The sequence below is a fragment of the Pleuronectes platessa genome, chromosome 15 (assembly GCF_947347685.1).
Source record: "Pleuronectes platessa chromosome 15, fPlePla1.1, whole genome shotgun sequence".
In the NCBI taxonomy this organism is placed as follows: domain Eukaryota; kingdom Metazoa; phylum Chordata; class Actinopteri; order Pleuronectiformes; family Pleuronectidae; genus Pleuronectes; species Pleuronectes platessa.
In genome coordinates, this window is record NC_070640.1 from 9,928,989 (window position 1) to 9,950,936 (window position 21,948).

Consider the following 21,948-nt stretch of genomic DNA (forward strand, 5'->3'; position numbering starts at 1 on the left):
TGCACGAAAAAGTGGTTATGTCAACATATTTAGGTACCAGGGGAGCCACGATGCAACTATCTAATATTCCTTTAATGGCGTCTGCAGTTTCCATCTGCTGATCTGATGATACCGAGGATGACAAAGTGCATTTTGTGATGGACGACTTCTCTTAAGACAACCTGTTAACTGCAGCAAAGATTGTAAATAAGGTGTACGTTGTAATTTTTTTGGTACAACTTTGCATTTATTTCAAAAACAAAGAAAAACTCAGTCTCATAAACCAGAATATTCTCGCTTATTTTTTCTGTTTGGAGCTTCTTTAAAGAACAGGGTGCACTAACCATGACTGCACTGGCCTCCATCAGTATTCAAAACGGCTTCTTCTTTTTTTAAAGTGGTTAATTTGCATACTAGGAGTTGTTTTGATCTGCATTTGTGAAATATATATGATTAATATACCTTAAACACTTCAATTACAACATAAAACAACGCTTATAAAGAATTGCTTTGAATAAGCATATATGTACAAGGAAAAGTCTTTCCAACCATTAGCAAACAAATGCAACCACATATATGCTTGATACTTTCATTCTATTGATTTTACTAGATTGCAAAAAATTAGCTCATTCAATCTTTATATTACAATCAGTATCGCAATTATTTGAGGTGTTATCTTGATCCTGACTTTTAACATGTAGCGAGGCGAGCAAGACCTGGGCAAGAAGCCATGGCACAATGAAAAGGGGTCAATAGACTGTACCAAAGAATAATTAATCCCCATATTTCAAATCGATAGAGGTTCAACAGTTTAATGTAGCTATCTATCCCTGTGATGATGAATGGTTGGCCAGTATCTGTTCTTTGAACTGCATTTGGCTGTTTTGATCAGTGAAGTGAAGAGCTTTATTTTTTGTCTTCTTGAAAATGTCTTCTGTCATTCAAAGTGTACTTTATACCCTCAGAAATGACTTGTCAAATGAGCCTTAACGTAAGTGGTAGGATAGAGTATGACTACACACTGTGTTTTACTTTTGATTACCTTGAGACACTTGTTTAAATCAGCCTGTCACTTTGCCCACCTGTCCGACCTGCAATGCCTCGCCTTGCCCTTCCTGCCCTGGCACTGAATCCATCATCCCACTGTAGCTCTCCCCTACCAATGATTCCCAGCTCCATTACTATTCAACACAGCGTGGGTCCACGCACACTGATTATGCCAATGTTCAGCAAGGTCCATTGATCCCTAAGGGGAGCAGAGGCAGCAGCCTGGATCAACCCGGGTCTTTACCCGCTGCAGTCAGCCAGGGGACTCTGCAGCCTGGAGAGGGGAATTTCTACAACTAGTTTCAGTCTCGTTCAGTTTCAATACAAATTCTACCTTTCATTTCAAATGAAAGCTAATGTGTTTAGAAATGAGTGATTATGGGAAAATAATAACATCTGTGATTTATGGAATTTCCCTTGAGCAGAGCAGAAAGTAGTAGCAGTTTCTTAAAAGACCAATATAAACAGGCAATTTTCTATTGAACAACAGCAAAAGACCTAGTTTGATGATGTCATGAAACAGCGTGGGACCATTTGCGCTTTACCCGAAGAAAGTCGACAACAGAATGTGCAGCAAACGTCAGCGAACAATCATGATCCATAACAAGGGACCAACACAAACAGTGAAAGGAAAACATGGCTGACTGGCTGATTGGCTAGCAGTGTGTTGTTCCTTCTACACACATTGTTTGCCCCGGAAGTTACAGCAGACAGACAAGGCCACATGGGTAAAGCAGATATGACGCAATTAAAAGGCGACCAAAACGAAACATCCAGTTACCCAAAACAGATCTACCTGGAAGGATAATACGTCATAGGTGGCGTTGGGTTCAGAGGCGGAGAGCAAAGGCTGGGTATGTGGAGCTGCAGAGGGTTTTAGAGGGAGCTGGTTTGATTTATAAGACATGAAGCAGGAGTTGAGCGAGGATACAGCCCAGCAGGGCAGCAACAACAGCAGCAGCAGCAGCATCAGCCTGGCAACAACAACAACACATGCCCCATTATTGGTGTTTAAATAATAGATGGGGAAGGAGAGACTAGAGACTATGCCAAGGAGATGTAGTAGAGATGTAGTAGTGAATGGAAGGGGCCCTGCCTAAAAACAGACTAGATGAGCAAGGAAAGAGGAAAGACAGCAGGAAGACCTCAGTAGAAAAACAGAGGGGTGAGAGCAAAAGAGATAAATAAAGAGCGAGTGTGAGGAAGCTCGGTGGTAGAGAACAGGTCCCATGTAGGCAGCTGGAGGGGTCAGAGAGTTCAGCGGCAGAACATTTTGACATGTCTTCCAGCAGCGGGAGGACGCAAGGTTCTGCCGGGATGAGCAGGACATGATTTAAAGGGACAGTTCGCCCACTAACAACACAATAAAACAATGATGATGTGAGCTAGAAGTTAAAAGCCTCTTAAAAACGGCAGCTGACTGCTTTCTTAAGATGAGACAGTCTTTCTTCCCTCTCAAATCCTCTGTTGTTTATGGGAGACGAAAATAAATCTAGACCTTGTAACTGCTCAACCCCCCCTGAGAAAAAGAAGCTCCACTGGTCCCACAGAGCGGCTCCACTGGCCTACATTACACTGTCTGTCATCTGAAGCCAAATTTCCAACCACAGAGTCAATATTTCAATAACTGAACAATGATGTCAGAAATTAGAAGTACAGCATGCTGTTTGGTAAGAGCTGTAGTGTGGAACAAAGGACCCTGAACGTTTAAATAAACTGTTTATTTTCCGTAGCAGCTCAGTCTACATGGTTCCTCTCTAAATCTGCTTTCAGACATTTTCCTGAAATGTTCTGGAAGAACTCTGTGTGAGAACACAAATGACTGAGTCAGTTGCTCCAGACATTTTTCCAAAAAGATTCCTACGAGCGTCATAAAATGGCTAAGGGAGCTCATGTCAGAATACAGCAGGAATACGTCCAGAAATTCACAGTGTTGGTCTAATGATGATGTTACAAGTGACTGACATTGAAATGGAAAAATCCAAATATATGTGGCATACAAGTTGAGGATGCGGAAACAGAATAAAGACAAAACAAGATTCAGAGCTATTGGCTGACAAAAAACGTCAAAATACGTCACGTTCTTCCTCCTGCATGCTCTACCAAGGTGTCCCCCCTCCCCTGAATGCTGAGGAAAATTTCCAGTTGCTGTGAATGGACAATCTCCTGCGGCTATTGAAATGTTGAAGGATTAGTCTGTGGTAAACAAGGCTGTAGCAAATACTGAAGCAAGAAGAAGTCTTACTCCTATTTCAACAGTAGGTACTGAACCAAATTTGCTGGAGGGATGGGGCACAGACCCTGGAAGAACCCATAAAATGTTGGTGCAGATCCAGTAATTTGTTTTATCACTTTTCTGAGGGAATTCTAAGGGAAATCCGATCTCTAAGATTGATCAGTCTTAGTGGACATTGTGCTCCACTGAGAGGCGTTCTCGTTCAAGATGAATCCAACATCACTGCAGTGAATAATATCACCAATACCCGCCAGCTCAGACCAGCCAAAAGTAAAGAGACCAACTTCTAGAGAAAATAATTGGCTGCTATTCTGAGAGTGCAGTCAATGATAAAACTGTGAAAACCTCTCATGGAATAAAAATCACTGCTTCACAGGCCACTCAGGTTTTTTCTTTTTACTTTTCATTCTCTTCCCTTAAACACTCAAAGTTTGCTCCTCGTCGATCTTCTTCTCCTCACCCCTCCATACCTCATGATCCCTGTGAATGACTTCACTAAACCTTTCCAGAGGATTTAAATCCCTTTGCAGACCACCCTGACTCTCTCTGTCTTCCAATCTGCTCCTCCTCCCTCTAACCTCACTGCAGTGGTTTTAATTGCTACTATACCTCCAGACACAGCACATGTTACCTAATAGGAGGAAAAGGGAAACTTCATTAACCTTTGGAAAAGGTGGGCTCATCTCTGACGCCGACCAATTAACTACAGACGTCAAACAGGCCGTGCTTGATGAAACCTCGGTGACTGGAAGATAAATTAGATACTGGAGTCATAAAGCACAGATGGAGCAGTAATAACACACAGAGACAATACGTCATGTTAAGAAAAGCAAAGACTGAGAAGCTTTGTGGAAACCGGAGCTCTAACATTTAATCAATGCCTAAAATGTCATCATTGATATAAATGTGTGATTAAACAAAAACCCAATTTATGGATGATTAAAGATTTAAGATTTAAAAAACTGAAAATGTTCTGCTGCTCTGAATCCCAGTAGCTAGACTGGAAATAGCCTGAAACAAATGTGTCCATGTGTACGTCAGCTGATAAACCAGCTGGATTTTATAGACTAAACTGACTGATCAAACAGATATATCAAAAATGACAACAAAATAAAATGCAGCCGTAAATATCCTAGTATATCCTCTTGGTGCAACATTTCCTTGCATTCTTCAAAAAAATACAAAAAATTTGAATATATTTACACAAGTTTAAGTAATTGTACAATAAATTATAAGATTTTTCTAAACTCACAAATATTGATATCAGTACAAGCCAAAGAAAATAGTAGTCTCGGCAAAGTATAGTCAGGTCCTATTTGTGAAAGAAAAACTTGTGCCATTCATCCCTTGCACACAGTGAGAGAATTATGAATAACATACATCCACAAGAGCTGGAGCAAAATGAATACAAGTAATAAGGTGTTTGAGATCTTGACCGTGTGTGTTACAGATTAAATGTGTTATCTAGTAATGAACATCTTCTCTCTTTAACTCCTTAATCTCCAGAGACCTAATTATTGCTTATCCTACTGAAAGCATGCGTGTGCGCACAGACACATAGACAGAGACATAATGAAGACAAACATCTCGCCGGCTTTCAAGACCCAGACAGATGCTCCCTCAGAGACAGAAACGTTGGGATCAATCTGACTGTCATTTCACTGGAACAAGCTGTGGTCCTGGCACGCTGCCACTGGGACAGTTTACAAAAAAAAATTCATTCCTTCCTTTTGTTTGATCATTGGAAAATAGAATTAAAAAAAAAGAGAATCCATAAAAGACAAGAACACGTTTTAGAACAGTTGTTGCTTCACTTGCATCATCATGATGAACAGCAGAGGCTGAGCCAACTCTGACGGATATTCAGAGCAACTAGGTCATTGAACTGTTAATTATACACAAGGCAGCATCATTACCAGTCCCTTACTGACTACTGGGGGGAAACAGACAGATTACAGTCACTGCTAGCTTTGATCAATTTCATAAACTAATATTTCTATATAGACTTGTATGTTATAGACTGTGCCACCTTCTTCCCAACTTGGATCCCATCATTTTTGAGCTTACATCGAATACAATACTATAAACAAAAGTATAAAAAACACGATTTAAAATAAATATCTATAGCCACAGCGGCATGTGGCTTCCAAATGTCCTTTTTGGAAAAGCATCAAATCAGTAAGAGAGCACAGAGCGATCTTGTTGCAGCCGTTATGAATAATAAAACATTGGTGCAAAGCCCCCAAAACAACCCTTATCTTCATTATATCAACGTTGAGTATGAATATGTAAACTACTCTGTCACAAGACTATGCAGGTGATATTTTTAGTTTTGAAATTCATCCTCTTACAGTTTAGGGACTGGAGACAGATTGAGCATTGGACCAGCAGTTGTGGATGTCACAGTTTTTCTAGGATAAGAATCATTTGAAAGAAGCGAAGCAAAGCGTGCATATGATTCTAAACACACACAAAAAAATATACTCCATATGCATATAAATCATTTTCTCTTACACCCACCCTCTCTTTCTCAGTAACACACACATACACGCGCAGACACACACACAGTCGGCAGCATCCTAAGCCAGAGGCACTGGCCAGAAAAGGGATTACGACATCGCTTACTTTGGAGGACCACGGCTGCAAGCAGTTGGCATAGCAACGGACCAGGAAAGCCATTTCCACGGGAGGGAGGTTGCCAGCGAGGGGAAGTTTCCCCTCGTTCACCAAAAGATGAAGAAAAAAAAGGAGCAAAAGAGGAGGAAGGCAACGGATGATGCCTGTAAGAGAATTGTCCAGAGGCGGATTCTTTAAAAATCCTCAGTGTTGCTTAGACAGGAGCAGGCAGAATAAAGCGAGATGATGTCACTACAGCAGGAGAAATAAAGTCAAGGCAGATCCATTCATATGAAGGCTTTCCCTTTAAAGCATTCAAAGGAACTGCAACAGGGAAGCTTGAAACACTCCTAGCTAACCTTGAATACTGCGAAGCTGCACAATATTCTAAATTAATCCCAAAGGAGGAAAAAAAAAAAAAAGATCCAATTTAAAATCCAAGTTAAGTAGATTAAGTTTAAAGTTATATGCAGAACCTCATTGTATCATCTTCTTCTCTATTCACTTTCCTTCCTCAAAGAAGCAAGGGTTTCCCCTCTTCAACAAATGAGCCAGTTCTGGGTAAAAAAAAAAAGAAAAAAAGAGGAGCTTGTCCGTGCATCTGCAGCCCCCTGGGAAGAAGCCTCTCGCCTGGTTGGAAGTCATGCAAACAATCACCTCTCACTTCCCCAAAAAGCCTGTATCGTTTTTCTGCAGCCCTGCTCTGCTCACTCACTCACTGTCTGGGTCTGTCATACTCCTTTCTCTGTCTCTTTGCAAACTCTTTATCTGTCTACGGAGCTCCAGCGGTGCGCACGGTCCATGATTGAAGATCCCGCTCCCGTAGAACCCCGGCTTCAAGCTCTCGTCCCCCCGGTTAATGCTCACACCTCGCGCCAGCACTGCTCCTCCCCTCTCCCACTCGCGGAGAGAGAACCCAGTGTGGATGGTATGCTGCTCTGTAGAGAGCCAGCCGCTAATGGGAGACGGAGGAGAGAGTGAGGGAGGGAGGGAGGGAGGGAGGAGAATCCAGCTTTAAAAGAATGACATCACCTGTGCAGCCAGAGAGAGGGAGAGGGAAAGGGAGAAAGAGAGAGAGCGGATGGGAGGTGGTGTGGATGAAGCAAGAGCAAGCAGGGGGAAACTGCATTAGATGGATTGGCTTCTGGGCAGATGTGGACGAGAGAGAGAGAGAGAGAGAGAGAGAGAGAATGGGAAAGACGGAGATAGAGAGGAAAGAGAGGGAGCATCTCTATTGATCTGCTGGTAACATAAAGCTGAGTGTATTGAGGCACCCCCCCCCCCTGCTCTTTGTGAGTGTGCCGCATAAATTACAAAATAAAAAAAAGAGGTGGGGGAGCATAAATCAGAACGCTTCCATCAGATGCAAGGACAAACGGTGGCAGTGTGTTTTTTTTTTTGCAAATGTGAACATGACAATAGCACGAGCCGATAATGGGTTTCCCCCCCTCCAAAAAGCCCCCTGCGTCTGGGGGGTTTGCGATGCAAGTGGGCAGGATTTGACGTACAAGACAGAGATAAATCACTATAATACAGTTATATGCTGCTGAGACAAAATACTGGGAAGTCTGCAGCCGGATTCTCAGTGTATCCCAGTTCACTCGTCAAATGAAGTATGTCACCTAAGAAAGTTAGACTGATATAAAAGTATCTCCGAAATTGATTTTCAACCCATTTCAATTTGGCTAATCCCATTCATCCCAATCCCTAATCTCAGTCGGCACTGATTTGGCAAATTGAAATAAAACATATCCAGTCAAAGATCAAGATACTTAATGGGAATCACAATCCTTTGAGCTTGGAGCAAATGAAGCAGAAAAGTGGGAAGAAAAAGGTGACCTGAAACAATGATTTATGTTTTCCTCTGTTTTAAATCATCAATTATTAGGAGATATCTCTTTGAATACGCAAAACATTAATCTAAAAAATAAAAATAAAATCTCTACATTCCTTTTTCTATTTTTGGCGCTGTGGAGAGAAAGATGAGAGAGAGGAGGGAGGAAGTGAACGCAGATAAAAAAGAGATAACAGAAGCTGTCTGTTTATTTGAGAGACTGATTTTCTTTTGGCAGAGGAAAGACGCCTGCAGCTCCTAAGACCAGACACTTCAGAGAGGGGAGGATCCTTCTCCCCCTCTCCATTTTCTCTCCATCATATCCCCCCTTCTCATTCAGCTAAGACCCTTGTGCCCCCCCCCCCCCCCAACCCCCACTCTGTGTTTGTAAACCCTCTCTGTCCTTCATCCAATTTGCCTGAAATTAGCCGTAACATTATTTTCTGCTCTATCCATCTAGAGTAGCCTATCTGCCTTCATTTTAACTCTCAATCCGTTTGCTGCTGTGAACCATGATCCCTTTTCTCTCCTCTGTGTGTGTGTGTATGTGAAACGATACGCACCTCCCGCCTAGGAATGACATCATCTTTTTACACTGCAGCCAATCGGAGGCAAGCACATGGAGCCCTGCCTTCAGAGGTTTTTTGTGTACACAAGAGAGACAGACGGATAGAAAGAAAGACAGGGATAGATGGATGGATGTTTGGATTGATAGGGAGATAGACTGAGCATGCGTGTGAATAGTCTGTGACTGTAAACGATATAAAATACCAGTTAAGCACAAGAAAAAATATCAGTGTGTTGATCTAAGCGAAGAACAAAAAGACAGAATGTTCTGCAAAAATCATCTGAATTATAACATCTAATGAAACCTGGGTGACCACAGATGTCGCTATCTGGAGAGTCTGTGACAGAAAACAACTCAAATAAATAGATAAATAGAATAAATTGGCTCAGACAAACGAGCCAGACTGAGACGAAAACAGACCAAAAATATAAAAAGATTAAAAGAGACAAAAGAAAAGGGGGGAGGGCACCAACATGCTGCCATTTTCTCCACACATCTGCTATGCACTGGTCTAGAAGCCTATTTTACAATATAAATGAGGACATAGTACTTTGTAGAAGCACAACTTAACATGCTTTTCTGCATTTAGCACCTCTGAGGGGTATTTGCTGCAACTCTGTGCATGTTGGTGTGAGACCTGTGTGCAAAACACGGAGCAGGATAAACGTCATACAGGAAACACTTCCTGGAACAGTCTGTCTGCGACTCTGCGAGTTTGTCAGCCTTTGCCAGGTTATGTCAGGTGAGCGTTTTACGGATGAGACGGGAAGAGAAGAGGTGACAGCCTAACAGGGAAACTTAAGAGCCAGAGAATCAAAGAGCAGGGATCAGAGAATCAAAGATGAAGGAGAGAGATCGAACGCCGGGAAGCAAAGACAGAAAGTGTGTGTGTGTGGGGGGGGGGATTCGGAAAACATGACAAAGTTGGGCAGGTACCAAACGGCAGGAGAAGTGAGCTGTCGACTGGCAAGACGTCAGAACGGCTCACAAACAACAAGCAATTTGCACTGACTAGACATATACACAGCATCCTTAGCACGTGTGTGTGTGTGTTGCTCAGTGAGGCGTGGCATGGCTCAGGGATTTCTGAAGAGGGTCTTGTATCTCTTTTGTTAATTCAGTGTGTGTGTGTGTGTGTGTGTGTGTGTGTGTCCTGCTCACAGCTAATCAGTTCTGCCAGGCTAATTAAACCGAATCAGATGACTGCAGCGTGTAACCCTGTAGCGCTCGAACACACCAACGTGTGCACACAGAGAAGTGCTGAGTGGGTAAAGCCATATATTTCTCTGCTGGGTGGCTGCAGCGTTTTTTCATGGACGGCCTGACAGAGTCACTTTAACACCACAGCTAATGAGGGGAGATATAGTCCAAATATATTCATGTGGCTTGTTTGGGGAAGTACACATCTTTTTACAGCCTCTGGCGAGAGTGGAGTTTGGCAGCATCTTAACAGATACAGACAGCAAGTTGTTTTAGCCTCAGGTTTGTATCTTTTGAAGGGCTACTAACCCAAATTAGTGTCATTGCTGATTCTGTCATTTTTTTCTATTAACCGTCATTGCAATTTTCTAAGCCAAAATGTTAACATTCAAACACATTATTTTGTCTGAAAAACAGGCCAAAACCAAGAATTACACAATCAGCAGAAATTCTCTTTTGAGAGGCTGTTTGTATGAGGGAGTTTTTTCCAACATTAACAATGTTTCCAACGATTAATCCAACAAAAATATTGCATTATTGCAAGATTTTCAGTTGATTGCTTTGTATTGTAATTTATATATTTAATACTTTTTTTTGTTTAAACATATAGTATCTCCAAGCAGACAATATCCTTTTTTAACTTACATAGATTAACTTTTGTTTGCTTCAACAAGATCATGATCGAAATTGACAGAAAGTGTGCATGAGAATTATAATGTCACATGAGGGAGTTAAGTCCTCTGTAACAAATATGGAGTTGCCATTGTTCACAGCCAAATGTAATCTGATGGTTTCCTGTGAACAGTCGCCGAGCACACAAAGAGCAGCGAGTACTGGTCACACAAAATACAGAGAAAAACATACGTGCATGCAGACCACACAAAGATAGAACTACGTGAATGTGTTGACTGCAGACATCTGATCATGTGTGTGTGTGTACACACACTCAGCGTGTGTTTGTGTGAGACCATCTGAAGGACAGGACAGGAATTCCTGCCATTTAAACCGGCCCTTCCCTTTTCCGACTGGTCTCCAAAGAGAGAATCAGGCTCAAAAGGCTTGGAGATGCAAAAACATGAAACAGGCAAAGAAAGGAGGCTGAAAAGTCATCGAAAATAACTGTGAAGTTGAAGAAGATATGAATTCTGTATGTAGTCTTTTTACAACAACAATTTTTAAAACTGTCGTGGTAAAATAGTTAGATATGATTATGTTTATTTTCCTCGCACTTACCAAAAAAACCTTGATAAAAAGGGTCTGACGTGACACATTCATGACAACGGAGTCTCTCACCGTCTTCCCCTCACAGCTCCAGGGAATACAGTGATTATATTACAGTAGAGATGAGAAGGTCATCATAAAGATTAAGAAATAACACGGAGGGGCAAGGACTTCCAGAAACAGAGACAGATCGGAAGCAAACCAGAGGAGACAGAGAGTCGGGAGGCGTGCATGCGAGGTACAGAAAAAAAAAAGTTAAGTGAGAGGAGCGGGCTAGTGGATGAAAAATTTAGACAAACAGAAGGAAGGGGGGCTGCCAGCAGGATTTCGCAAGGTGAGGGAGAGGGAAGGGAGGAAATAGTATCAAGGCATTGTCTTCGGGATGTAGGTTGGGCCTACTTTGGTCCAAAACAATCATTTATTTTTACTGTGAGGAGAGGTTGTTTCGGATCTCCTGATTGGAGCCTCGCAAGATCAACTGAAACTGTCCATCAACCCAAGGTGGCTTTTTATGAAATCCAAGGAGAAATTTAGGTGAATGAGGAAATCAACTTGGATAGAATTGTCAAACCTCTGGGGTCATGAATTCTAGTTGAAGCGATTAGTATGATTTCCAATCACGTTTTTTGAGAAACAAGAATTCAAGAACCCGAAGTGTGAGTGTTACTTAAAGTTAAAGTAAAACATAATGAAAGAAGACTATTTATCCATATGTCTCTACATATTTAACAGAAAAGGATCATATTTTAGGCGGGTGCCCAAAAACTGGGGGAAGATGAAGGTCAGACAGCGGGAAATAGAAGAGAGGGAAGATAACAAGAGGATAAGGGACAGAAGAAAGAGGAGGATAGGGAGGAGGAAGAGGAGGCGGAGAAGTATAGAGGAATACCAAGAGGGAGTTCAACAAGGTTGTCATCTTAGTGCTGCTGATGTAATGCCTAAAATTAGCAGCAGCGACAGCCGCAGATAGTGGCACAGTGGTACAGTGCGCTGGCTGGTGTGCTGTACTCTTCACACACTCGTGCACATGCACACTATAGAGTCTGCAGTCTCCTCGTGCCTGTTTTTTTTAGAATGAAAAAGAGGATACGAATGAAATTGAGGAGCAGATTTCAAATGTGGCACGCAGACGCAAAGCTCACAAACAATCTATCCCACCGCCTGAGAGCTTTCTGCACGGACAATGAATGCAGCAGAAGTCCAGCATCACGGCTGGAGAAGCCACTGGGCGACTGAGGCCTGTGGGTTTTGTCTGTTGGCCGTTTGAAGGCATTGGTCCAAGACTGAGCCGAGTGTTTTGAGCCTGAGTCACAATTGGAGGAAGTAAACAAGTCATTGATTTGCACATGATCGCTGTCATAGAGCCAGCCAGTTGTTCGGATGAAAATAATTTTGTTCCTTTTTGATTTTTTCCCCCTTGTTGCCAGTTATAGGATCCATTGTTTTTCTATTTATTGGTGAGTAAAGGATCAACAATTACGATAGAAAATGTTTCTATGCGTCACTGAACCTCCTTTTGTCTGGGTCAACCTGCTTTACATGAACATTTCAATACATTAAAAAACAAAAGAGGCAACTAAATTATCCCTGAACACCGTGGAGCTCTTACCAGTTTATCCTGAAGCCCTTTATTCCACCTCGGCCCCAGTCAGAGCAGGTTATAATAATCATAATAACAATAATGACTCCTGCTATTAAGCCTGGATCCATTCCATCCCTTCTTCACCTTCCGACCCCCCTCCCTCCCTCGCTCTCCCGACTTCACCCCCCTTGACCCTACCTTCCCCTCACCCCACCCTTCCTGTCGCCCATTTAATTCCCCATCTGACCTTCCAACAACCTTTACCTTTCTACTCTGTACCTCCCTACCCCTCCTCCTTGTTCTCCTGCTGCTACACTCCCACATATTTTTTTGTTCACCTGTCAACCTCTGTTATCCTCCAGTTTTTTACATTCCTTTCCCCCCCCTTTACACCCTTCATCATTGGCCCTGCTTTAGGTGTAAGACGGTCCTAGATGCTTCATTGGACTTCATTTTTTCATCAATTCTTGCTTCTATAAATCTACAAACTGATATTTACATGGTCACGGCCTTCCACAAGCTTTTTTAAATATAATCATGCCAGTTTTCCATGTAAAAAGATGGACTATGCTTTTCTGTCCCATGTCTTCCTGGCTCTCGTTCTCTCCCTGGGGCCCTGCTCGGTCGAGAAGTGGCAGAGCTGGCGCGAGGCCCTTGGGGCTTTGCTGGCCCCACCTGCATTTTGATGTAATGAGACCAGATGGGCTCAGGAATGGACTGGACGCATTAAAAGCAGGAAGGGGCTCTAAAATATAAACAACCCTGAATGTTTCAGCGGCGCACAAGTCAAGGGAAGATGAAGAGCAAGACAGACGTATATAAAAGTAAAACCTCCATGTTGTATGGATTAATTTTTTAAACACAGAGTGGAAAAGAGCAAAGACAATGTGCGAGAGAACGAGACACACCCAAACACTGGGAAGTGTGATCACACGCAAAGACCATCTGCAGTTTTACCGACACAGAGATTCTTGAAAACATGAACTCACACAGACACTAATGACAATGAAAGTGAAGCCAGGAATATTACGGGAATGTTAACAACTTCGCCATTTCACGATGCCAAGCAAAACTCAATAAAAACCGACCAACACCACTGAGCTCATTCCAACACAATCAGCGCAGGAAATTTTCTCTGTAGACCGACTTCCACAGTGGCTGGAGCCCCGCGGGTTTCCCAGACGTGTCTAGTGTTTAACCAGCCTGTTCGGTTTAAAGGAGACTATGGGCGAGCAGCAGTTTCACCAGGAAAGACTGAGAGACTCAGCAGCAACAACACCGCTGACCTTCAAACCTGAGGGGAGGATGAAAGATGATCACTTTGTCATCAGTCATCACAGCAGGTTGACATTATTATGACACAGCATTCATATGAGTCACACCCATGACTTGCCCACTGCATGATGAGCGCAACCTTAGACTTAACCTGATTGTGCACCGTGACGTTAGCGTAACTTGAGTAATGGCCGAGCAGGACGAGCACAATCTGACAAAGATGATGGCAGCAAGGACACCAGTGATATCAAGTCATCGCTAATGGAAAACAGAGAGTGGTATTATGTGAATTATGAGTATCCACTTTGCTCTGAGGTAGTGTTAGCTCATCATGCTCATCGTGACTACATCACAAGGTTTACATATCTTTAAAGTGTATTTTTGACTTATAAGATCTTCATTAGTTGCTTTCTTTACTAAAGCAGGTTTGCACCCTCAACCCTTGTATGTCTCAGGTTAGCCGGATAGAGGCAACACATGCGCAAGCGAAGGAAAACAAGAAGCAGACGTCAGACGACACAGGAAGTCAGCCAACCACAGACATTTCAGGAGACGTGGGGTTTTCCGGCGTGTACCGACATTTTGGTTACTTCGAAACAGAAGAGGATGCTGCTTCATGCTCTGCACGTTTCCAGACGCAAAAAAATCAAGCTGCTTTTAACAAAGAGGGCATCACACACACACAACAACAAAGGAACCATGACAAATATTAAAAACTAAATCAGCAAGGTGTGTAAACTTCCGTGTGTCTATATTCACATGGAGTGCAGTGTGATGACCATTTATTAAATGCAGCACACCTCGGATCACTGAAACAGCATAGCGTCACTCTTTGCTGATATTATTCTGGAGAATTACAGCGTAGACTCTCCTGTGCAGATGGCTGAGCACGCGTCATGTTAAATTAATGATCCAGGGGTGCCGCGGTGCAGCCTGGCTGTAAAACCCTTCGAGCAGGTTTTCCCCTGCAAGGCAAATGAGGTGATGGGTTCATCCATCTACTACAGTATCTGCTCCCTGAGCGAGAGCGAGAGACAGTAACCCAGGGAGGCATCCGATGTCTTAATGAAGTGACTCTCTGTGTGCGTGCATTGCTCTGCATGTCTGTTTCTGTGCAGTGTGGATAAATGGGTCTGTCCATGTGTGTTTGGTATGACCTGCGGGTCATTAGTGAATCCCAGTTGTATGTTATGGTAGTGAGAGGACGCACAGGCTCTTCGGTCTATCACCCTGCGAGAAGTGGAATCAGGTTTCTGGATCAATGAGAATCAATCTCGGGCAGAGTCAGGGCAGACTAATATATAAAAGGAAGGAAAAGAAAATAATAAAAGAAAAAATGATCTGATGAGCGGATGGAAAAAATGAGAGAAAAACATACATCTCTCTACTCATTTTGATTTGCGGGTCAAAGCTGCATTGGCCTTGTCTTGTCTGTTCAACACACACAACAGCCGTTATATCTTCTTCCTCTTTCTGCACCGATTCATAGCATCTAGAACTTCATTCACTCTGGAGCGAGCCATTAAAGAGGGAGAGAGACAGACACCAGACACCAGCACAGAGCAGAGCAGTGATAATGGATTACTGATGTTATTATGTTTCAATAAGGCCGCTGAACAACATCCTCTGATCCACAGCCACAAAATCAGTTCTCTCTGACCATCTCAGTGTGTGTGTGTGTGTGTGTGTGTGTGTGAGAGAGATATACATGTACAGTCTGTGTTACATGCAGTAAGTCATTAGAGATGGGCAACCCCCCAAAGATACAATAAAGGAATACAAATAATGTTTTTCTTTATGGCTTTTAAAGAGCATATTGTTGCTGTAAAGGGTTATTTGTCAAATTAGATTTTTAATTACAGAAAGAAAGGATCCCTTTCATTGATAAGATGATCAATCTAATCATAAATAAATTACTTTTTAAAAGATTTATGGGAATATATAGTTTTTTATCCCAAAAACTGACAATACTTGAACAGTTTTGAAGGGATATATCTCAGAACGATTCATAAATACACCAAATGTATGTGACTTGAACTAAAATCAGAAAAGTCCCAGCAAAAAATACTACAAGGCAAATTTCATTGATGCAAAACTGTATATTGGGAAACATTCAATTTATACCTCTTTTTATCACAGGAAGCTGCAAAGAAAGGTTTGGCTGCAAAATGTTACTTTACAAATGCTATCCTTCACTCTTATTCTTGTTTATTCTTTAATATTTACTTGGTTGTAGCTTTGTTATCCAATATTTCAAAGTGAACTTGTAGATCCACTTGTATATATTTTTTTAATTGTGGGGAAACTGAAGGTTGGTACTGTGCTTACAACCAGAGCTCACCACGTGGTGAGAGAGAAATCATATCACAAAAGATAATCACAACAAGTGGCATAGACAGTCCCATCCAAAATAGAGGGACAACCTGAAAAATAAAGCCCTCAAGGACGTCTAATACCCGTCTCCAGGTTAGAATTCAAAACTTAGTGATTTGTCCTCCATTTGTTAACCAGTCAGTTGTTGCTCTCAGCATGCATCCGTTATTTCCAGTTTACCCCCTTCCTGTCTGCCACCCACAGAGTCAGCAGTGTGTGTTTGTATGTGTGTCTGTGTGTGGCAGCCTCAAAATGACCCGCTTTTCCCCACACTGCCTGTTTCTAAACAACAGGTGCCTGAACCAGCAGTGACTCATATACACACAATCATACAAAAATCGGCCGGACAAAAGCCTGATAGATGTGGAAAAATCCAGTAAGACAACTGGGGGCACAGCAGAGATATACAATCTTGTGATGAAAGTTTGATTTTGTGCTTCCTCCTATCTGATCGTTGACATAATCCTGAGGACGAGACGCAGGCAGAAACATGAAATGGAAAGAAAGACCGAGAGACACAGTCATAATTGTACGCTGAAAACTTTGTGTGTAGGTGTAGAGTGATTTTGTAAAATGACAGCATAGACTTCTAATATTTATTTATTTATTATTCTCTCATTTATTAAAGTGAAAGTGAGACTGTCGAGGGCTCCATTCAGTCACTTAACAATGACTAGAGCAAAGTTTTTTTTAATTTGTCCTGCTGTCCCTTCTTGCTACATTTTAACGCAGGACTGTATTAATTCTCTGCATTCCCATGGCATTTGCTCTGCTCCACTTGTTTTTCTGCCTACGTTTACGGAGCACTGCTGCGCTAGCACATCGGAGTGGTTGGCCTTTTCATAATAAATGCAGTCGTCGAAAATAATGTGGTGGGATTCGGCAACGCTGAGGGCTAGAAATGTAATTTAAAAAAGTGGAACAATCACCAGGAGACTCCAGAGTCAGGTAGGGGTGGCAGAGGACACTTTAAACCCCCCCACTAAGCCCCTTTGCAACGCCGAAGGGAGCATAGCATGAGCTGGGGAAAGTGTCTGTGTGAGCTGAAGTTTATGTGTGTGTGTGTGTGTGTGTGTGTGTGTGTGTGTGTGTGTGTGTGTGTGTGTGTGTGTGTGTGTGTGTGTACGCGTGTGCGCGCGCTAGAACCAAAGCGTGGCTCATGGTGATTAGTAACTGTAACTGACACACGGCTGAACCAGTGATCCTATCAGAGGGAGTGGAAACTCGACCTCACACAAAACGACACACACACACACACACACACAAACTCAGTTTGGATACTTTCCTCACTCAGACTTTCTTTTGAGAAATCCCACAGAATCAAGTTGTCTCACGAGAGACAGAGATTGAGTCTCCCTACAATATTACCTTCATATTGTTTTTAAAAAATGTAAGGGACATTGTAATATTTTCTGCATTGAAACGCTCTATGAAAAAGGCAGCAGTGCTTTTTCAACCTTTTCCTCATATATTTAATTAAACAGAAAAAAAACACCTTAAATAGATGTTGCACTAAATATCATAGAAAGTAGGAGGATTTGACAAAAAGAAGTTTAGGACACTTTCCAACTAATGTCATCAGCCACTGTTAAGACTTAAAGCATTCAATAGTCAGAAGAAGACCATGCATGTTCAGTAAAATAAATCACATGTTCAGGGGGAAGCTCAAACTATGGAAGCCTTGTTCTACAATAATCAATTCATGTTGAAGCGCCAATTTCCCTGAACAACTGCTTTCAATATGTTCATACTACAAAGGGTTAGCTTTAGCCTCTGCTGTTCGTGCTGGTCTTATACTCTTACCGTGTTGTAGCTGGCGGGCTCTTGGCCGTCAGTGATGAGTTCCCTCTCTCCCCGTGGGTTGACCCTCCTGAAGCGGCGTCTGGACCTCCGCTGGGACCCCTCTCTCTGCAGCAAACTGTCGTCCCCCTCACTGCCGTTATCCACCTGCAATACAGAGTCGACAGCTTCCTCAGAACTGCAGCTTCTGAGGGATTCGCAACCACAAGCGCCGGGTGTGTGTGGACAGCTGGAGGACCAACCCTCACAGTTTGACACCTCAGAGCAGGGCTTGGAGTTGCTGCGTTTGACTAATTCAGACTTTTGGGTATTAGGAACCAAGTTTAGATTTGTACATTCCAAGTTCTGGGTCTCAGTTTCTGATTTCTGTCTCTTATAATCCAAATTCTGTGTCTTCGCTTCCAAGCTCTTTAAGTCTAAGCTGGGATCCTTAAAAGCGTTCCCTTCCTTTTTCTGAGTTTCGGCTTCATGCTCTGGACCTTCTGATAACTGGCCCGGCTCTTCCACAGGCTCCTGGTTGAACATCCAATTCTTCCATAACACAGAGAGCCGGTGCCAGCGGAGAACATTCATCCTGAGGCACAGACGGCACTAGAGCAACACATAAAAGCAGGAAATACCACAAGGCTGGAGGAAAAAAACTGAGAGGAAACGCGCTGAAAACAAGTGCTTGGTCCAAATGTTGAAAAAAAGGTCAAAAATCCTGAGGGATGCCGAAACAATTACATCCCGTGGGGCAAGAATCCAGAAAAACTAAGAAAAGAACTGAATTAATCAAGAAAACAAACGGGGTCCAACAATGAGACAGAAAAACGATGGTTTCTTCTCCGTCTTTGTCTCTGATTTGACAATAGTTGTCTCCCTCTGAGGACTGGACAGTTCAAGACGGAGTTCAGCTGCACAACACGTTGCATACTCGCAGAGTTACTCACATGATTGCCCGCTCTGTCTCTCTCGCTGTCTGACACGCGCACAGAGCATACACTGAGGCCACAGTTTCCTGGAGGAAATCGTAAATACACAAATATCCTCACAAGGCAGAGAAAGAAAAAAAAAGCACAGCAGACAGATTCCAGCCATACAATTCATTCCCCGTAGTTATTTTGTTTTGTTACGCTCTGTTGTTGAAGGAGGAATTTGTTTTCTTTCCTCATTGCATAATGTTAAGAGAGTCAATGGTTTTATTGTGAAGATAATGACGATACCTTCAAAAATGTAAACATGTTATACAACTATTCTTTGTTATTAAAAGTGTTTTATTGGTTTTACTAAGATATAAATATGTTTTATTCTGCTTTAAACTGTTTTTTATTCTCTTATGTATAGTATTTTAATTCTGAGGAATGTTGCATCAATAATATTTTTTATAGACGATATATAAAGGTTGCAATTCTTGAATCGACTGACTTTTTTTTAGCTTTTTTGCAAGCATGTATCAGAAGATAAGAGCCATAGGAAAGTTAGTCAGTTATCACCACAGGACCACTGACATAAATAACTTTTGTTTACAGTTAACTCAAATGGATAGGCAGGATTTTGGTGTGAAATCCTTAAACATTTCAGTCTTTCAGCTTCCCCCCCTTTGAACCAACAATGTGATAATGTGCATCGCGACAGACCCTTCACAACCTCTGCTTAATGAATTTGAATAACTTCCCTTTAAAGCCCAAAGCAAAGAAAACCATTTGAAGTAGCTCATCATCCCCATCTTCTGTCATCCTACAGAGGGATTTGTTACGTATTTATTTATATATGAACTGTCTTTTTCATGTGCTTTTTTTCTTTATAACTCATCTTATTACACCATGTGTCGTGCTTTGAAGCCAAAGACAAAGTAGACAGTAAAGATGAATAAAGATTGTAAGAAAGCATGAGATTCCATCAACACCCTGAAGGCCAAGAGCTAAAACATGTTTATTTCTCTCTGCTTCTGCGGTTTATCAATCTATCTATCTCTATCTATCTATTAAAGAGTGATATACAGTAGTTATTTTTTAGTGGTGTACTCAAGAGCCTGAAACTAACAAAGACAACAAACTGTCTAAGTTGCCACTCATCAGCCGCAATGGGTTGATAGACTCCGTACAGAGAAACGACCTTGTGTGAGGGAGTTCTGCTGTAATATACTGAACACAACAATTACTACATTGTGGGTAGTCTCGCTGCAATGGACTCTGAAACAACTGCATGAGGGACAGTGCAGCTATAAAACACCAAATAACTGTTTTAAAAGGGGCCAGTATTGGAATCGATGTGTCCGTCCTTGCTGGAAAAAGTGTCATCTTGCTTCCTTTTAATGAGCCTCATGAGGCCGACAGCCTGAAGGTAACACACAGGAAGTTCTAGTGGGGGAAAGGTTGGAAATGTATCAGACCTTCATGTCTATCCTGTGACCATGTAACTGCCTATGTGTCTCTCTGGGAGCCTGACTGGATATAACCCCCTCTCAACCCGGGACCACAAGTTCTCTTGTCCTCTTGCATTTATGTAATTAACTGATTGTATGGATGGAAATCAAGTTCCGGTTGGGAACGAACACCGAATGTTCTGAACCTCTCGGCCTGATCGCCCCAGGGCGGAGTTAAGATTTTTCCGACAGTTGCAAATTGCCAAAGAATTTCGTCAAACTTGTAACACAAAGGAGTCATGGAGGGGGGGGGGTCAAATTGTCCAAAGCGTGGCTTAATTTCACAAATTGAAAGGACAATAGGGCCAGTTGTTATGTCAGTAAAATGGTAATTTTATGTTAGGCTGATGTAAGGATAGGCAGAAACGAGATCCGAGCAATGTGCTGAAACATCTTAAATTCTCGGAATGTTAGGTATTTTTCCCAACCAAGCACCATGTGCTTTACTTAGGGTAAATATTCGAATGGGCTTATTTAGTGTTTGTATACATACAGGGATTTTGAGTCCAGTTTAACATTGGGAGTAATGTTAAACTGGACTCAAAATCCCAGTGTGTATACAAATATATGCTTCTACTTGAGCATATAGAAATACCAGTTTGGAAAAACAATAACTGAACCAATTAATTAAAAAATGATACGAGAAGAATAATTGAACAGGAATGGTGGATGGTCAAGACTGTACTGGCATGTGAAAGGAAAACCCTTGCAACGCGGCCAGTATAGTAGCAAGGTGACTGGTATATTCTGTGATCACAATGTCACCCAGTAGAGCACATACCTCAACCGAGGCCCAACAGTCACCTTTATAAAGCCATATTTAAATTCACTAGATCCTGTTGTCCAAAGACAAACACCAATGAAAACCAAACCTTCTTGATGTAGTAAATAGCATTAGTAACACACAGAAAGGCTTTACATATTTGTTTCTGTTACTAAAACAATGATAACTACTTTGTAGGGTTTTTGTTTCAATGCGCACACTCGATTAATAAGGAATCGTGGAATTGTTAAAGGATCGGCCCAATAAGAAAAAGTTTCCTTAGTCCATCTAAATGTGCTTGTGTGACTTACTCCTCATCTATTTATCGGTCAGTTTACATTCCTCTTTGTATATCTGATGGTTTGTCTGCAGGCCTGCATCAGCCCAGTCTGCTGACTTTATTTTTTTTCCTCTATTCATTAATTTCTCACTCCCCTTTTCCCACTATCCCTACACTCCCCTCCATTCCCACCGCACACAGCCCCGCCCTGTTCGTCTATGAATGTCAATCCTGTCCATCCTGTGACCAGAGTCATGACGACAGCCACGGATCACACTCCCTCCACTATTCCCATGGCCCTGATTAGCTGATTGGCTGCAATGCAGAGCAGCTCGACCGCAGTGCCTCTGCTCTTGTGTGTCCATGCTTTCACCTCAGAGTGTGTATGTGCAGACGTGAAATTCTAGTCTTTTGTGTGTTTTTAGCCATTTGGGAAAAACATGCCTCTGTTTTGTTTGTTTTTTTTCTAGCTTATATCCATCCAAGTTGACAGTTTGTTTTTCTGTTTACTCCGAGGAGAGTTTTTCTGAGTGATACCTGAAGATCACATGCTTCCACCAGCGAGCAGCATCTTATCAGATTAATATTATGTAATCACTCCTCAGCTGTAATTATGAGCATCTGAATCCCATTATTTTAAACTGGCATGCCTTCACATTTAAGTTCAAATCACCTTGCATACATACTGATGTTATTTAATAAAACAATCAATCAAGAGAAATAAACCTTATTTGGAAGGGGTGAAAATAATTGCAATAATAGTTTTC

General features: G+C 42.0%; 1 protein-coding gene across 7 annotated transcripts in view; it reads right to left on the reverse strand.

The window, feature by feature from the left end:
* The window catches only part of rapgef6 (Rap guanine nucleotide exchange factor (GEF) 6), a 129,845-nt gene that overhangs the window by 59,790 nt on the left and 48,107 nt on the right, over positions 1-21,948 (reverse strand). For 4 of the 7 annotated variants that reach the window (XM_053442013.1, XM_053442012.1, XM_053442014.1 and 1 more), the window contains one exon: positions 17,735-17,878. In XM_053442013.1, the coding sequence (XP_053297988.1) occupies positions 17,735-17,878 (144 nt within the window). Of the gene's footprint in view, positions 1-17,734; positions 18,741-21,948 lie in introns of those variants that run through there. The other 3 variants (XM_053442011.1, XM_053442010.1, XM_053442009.1) reach the window with 1 other exon arrangement.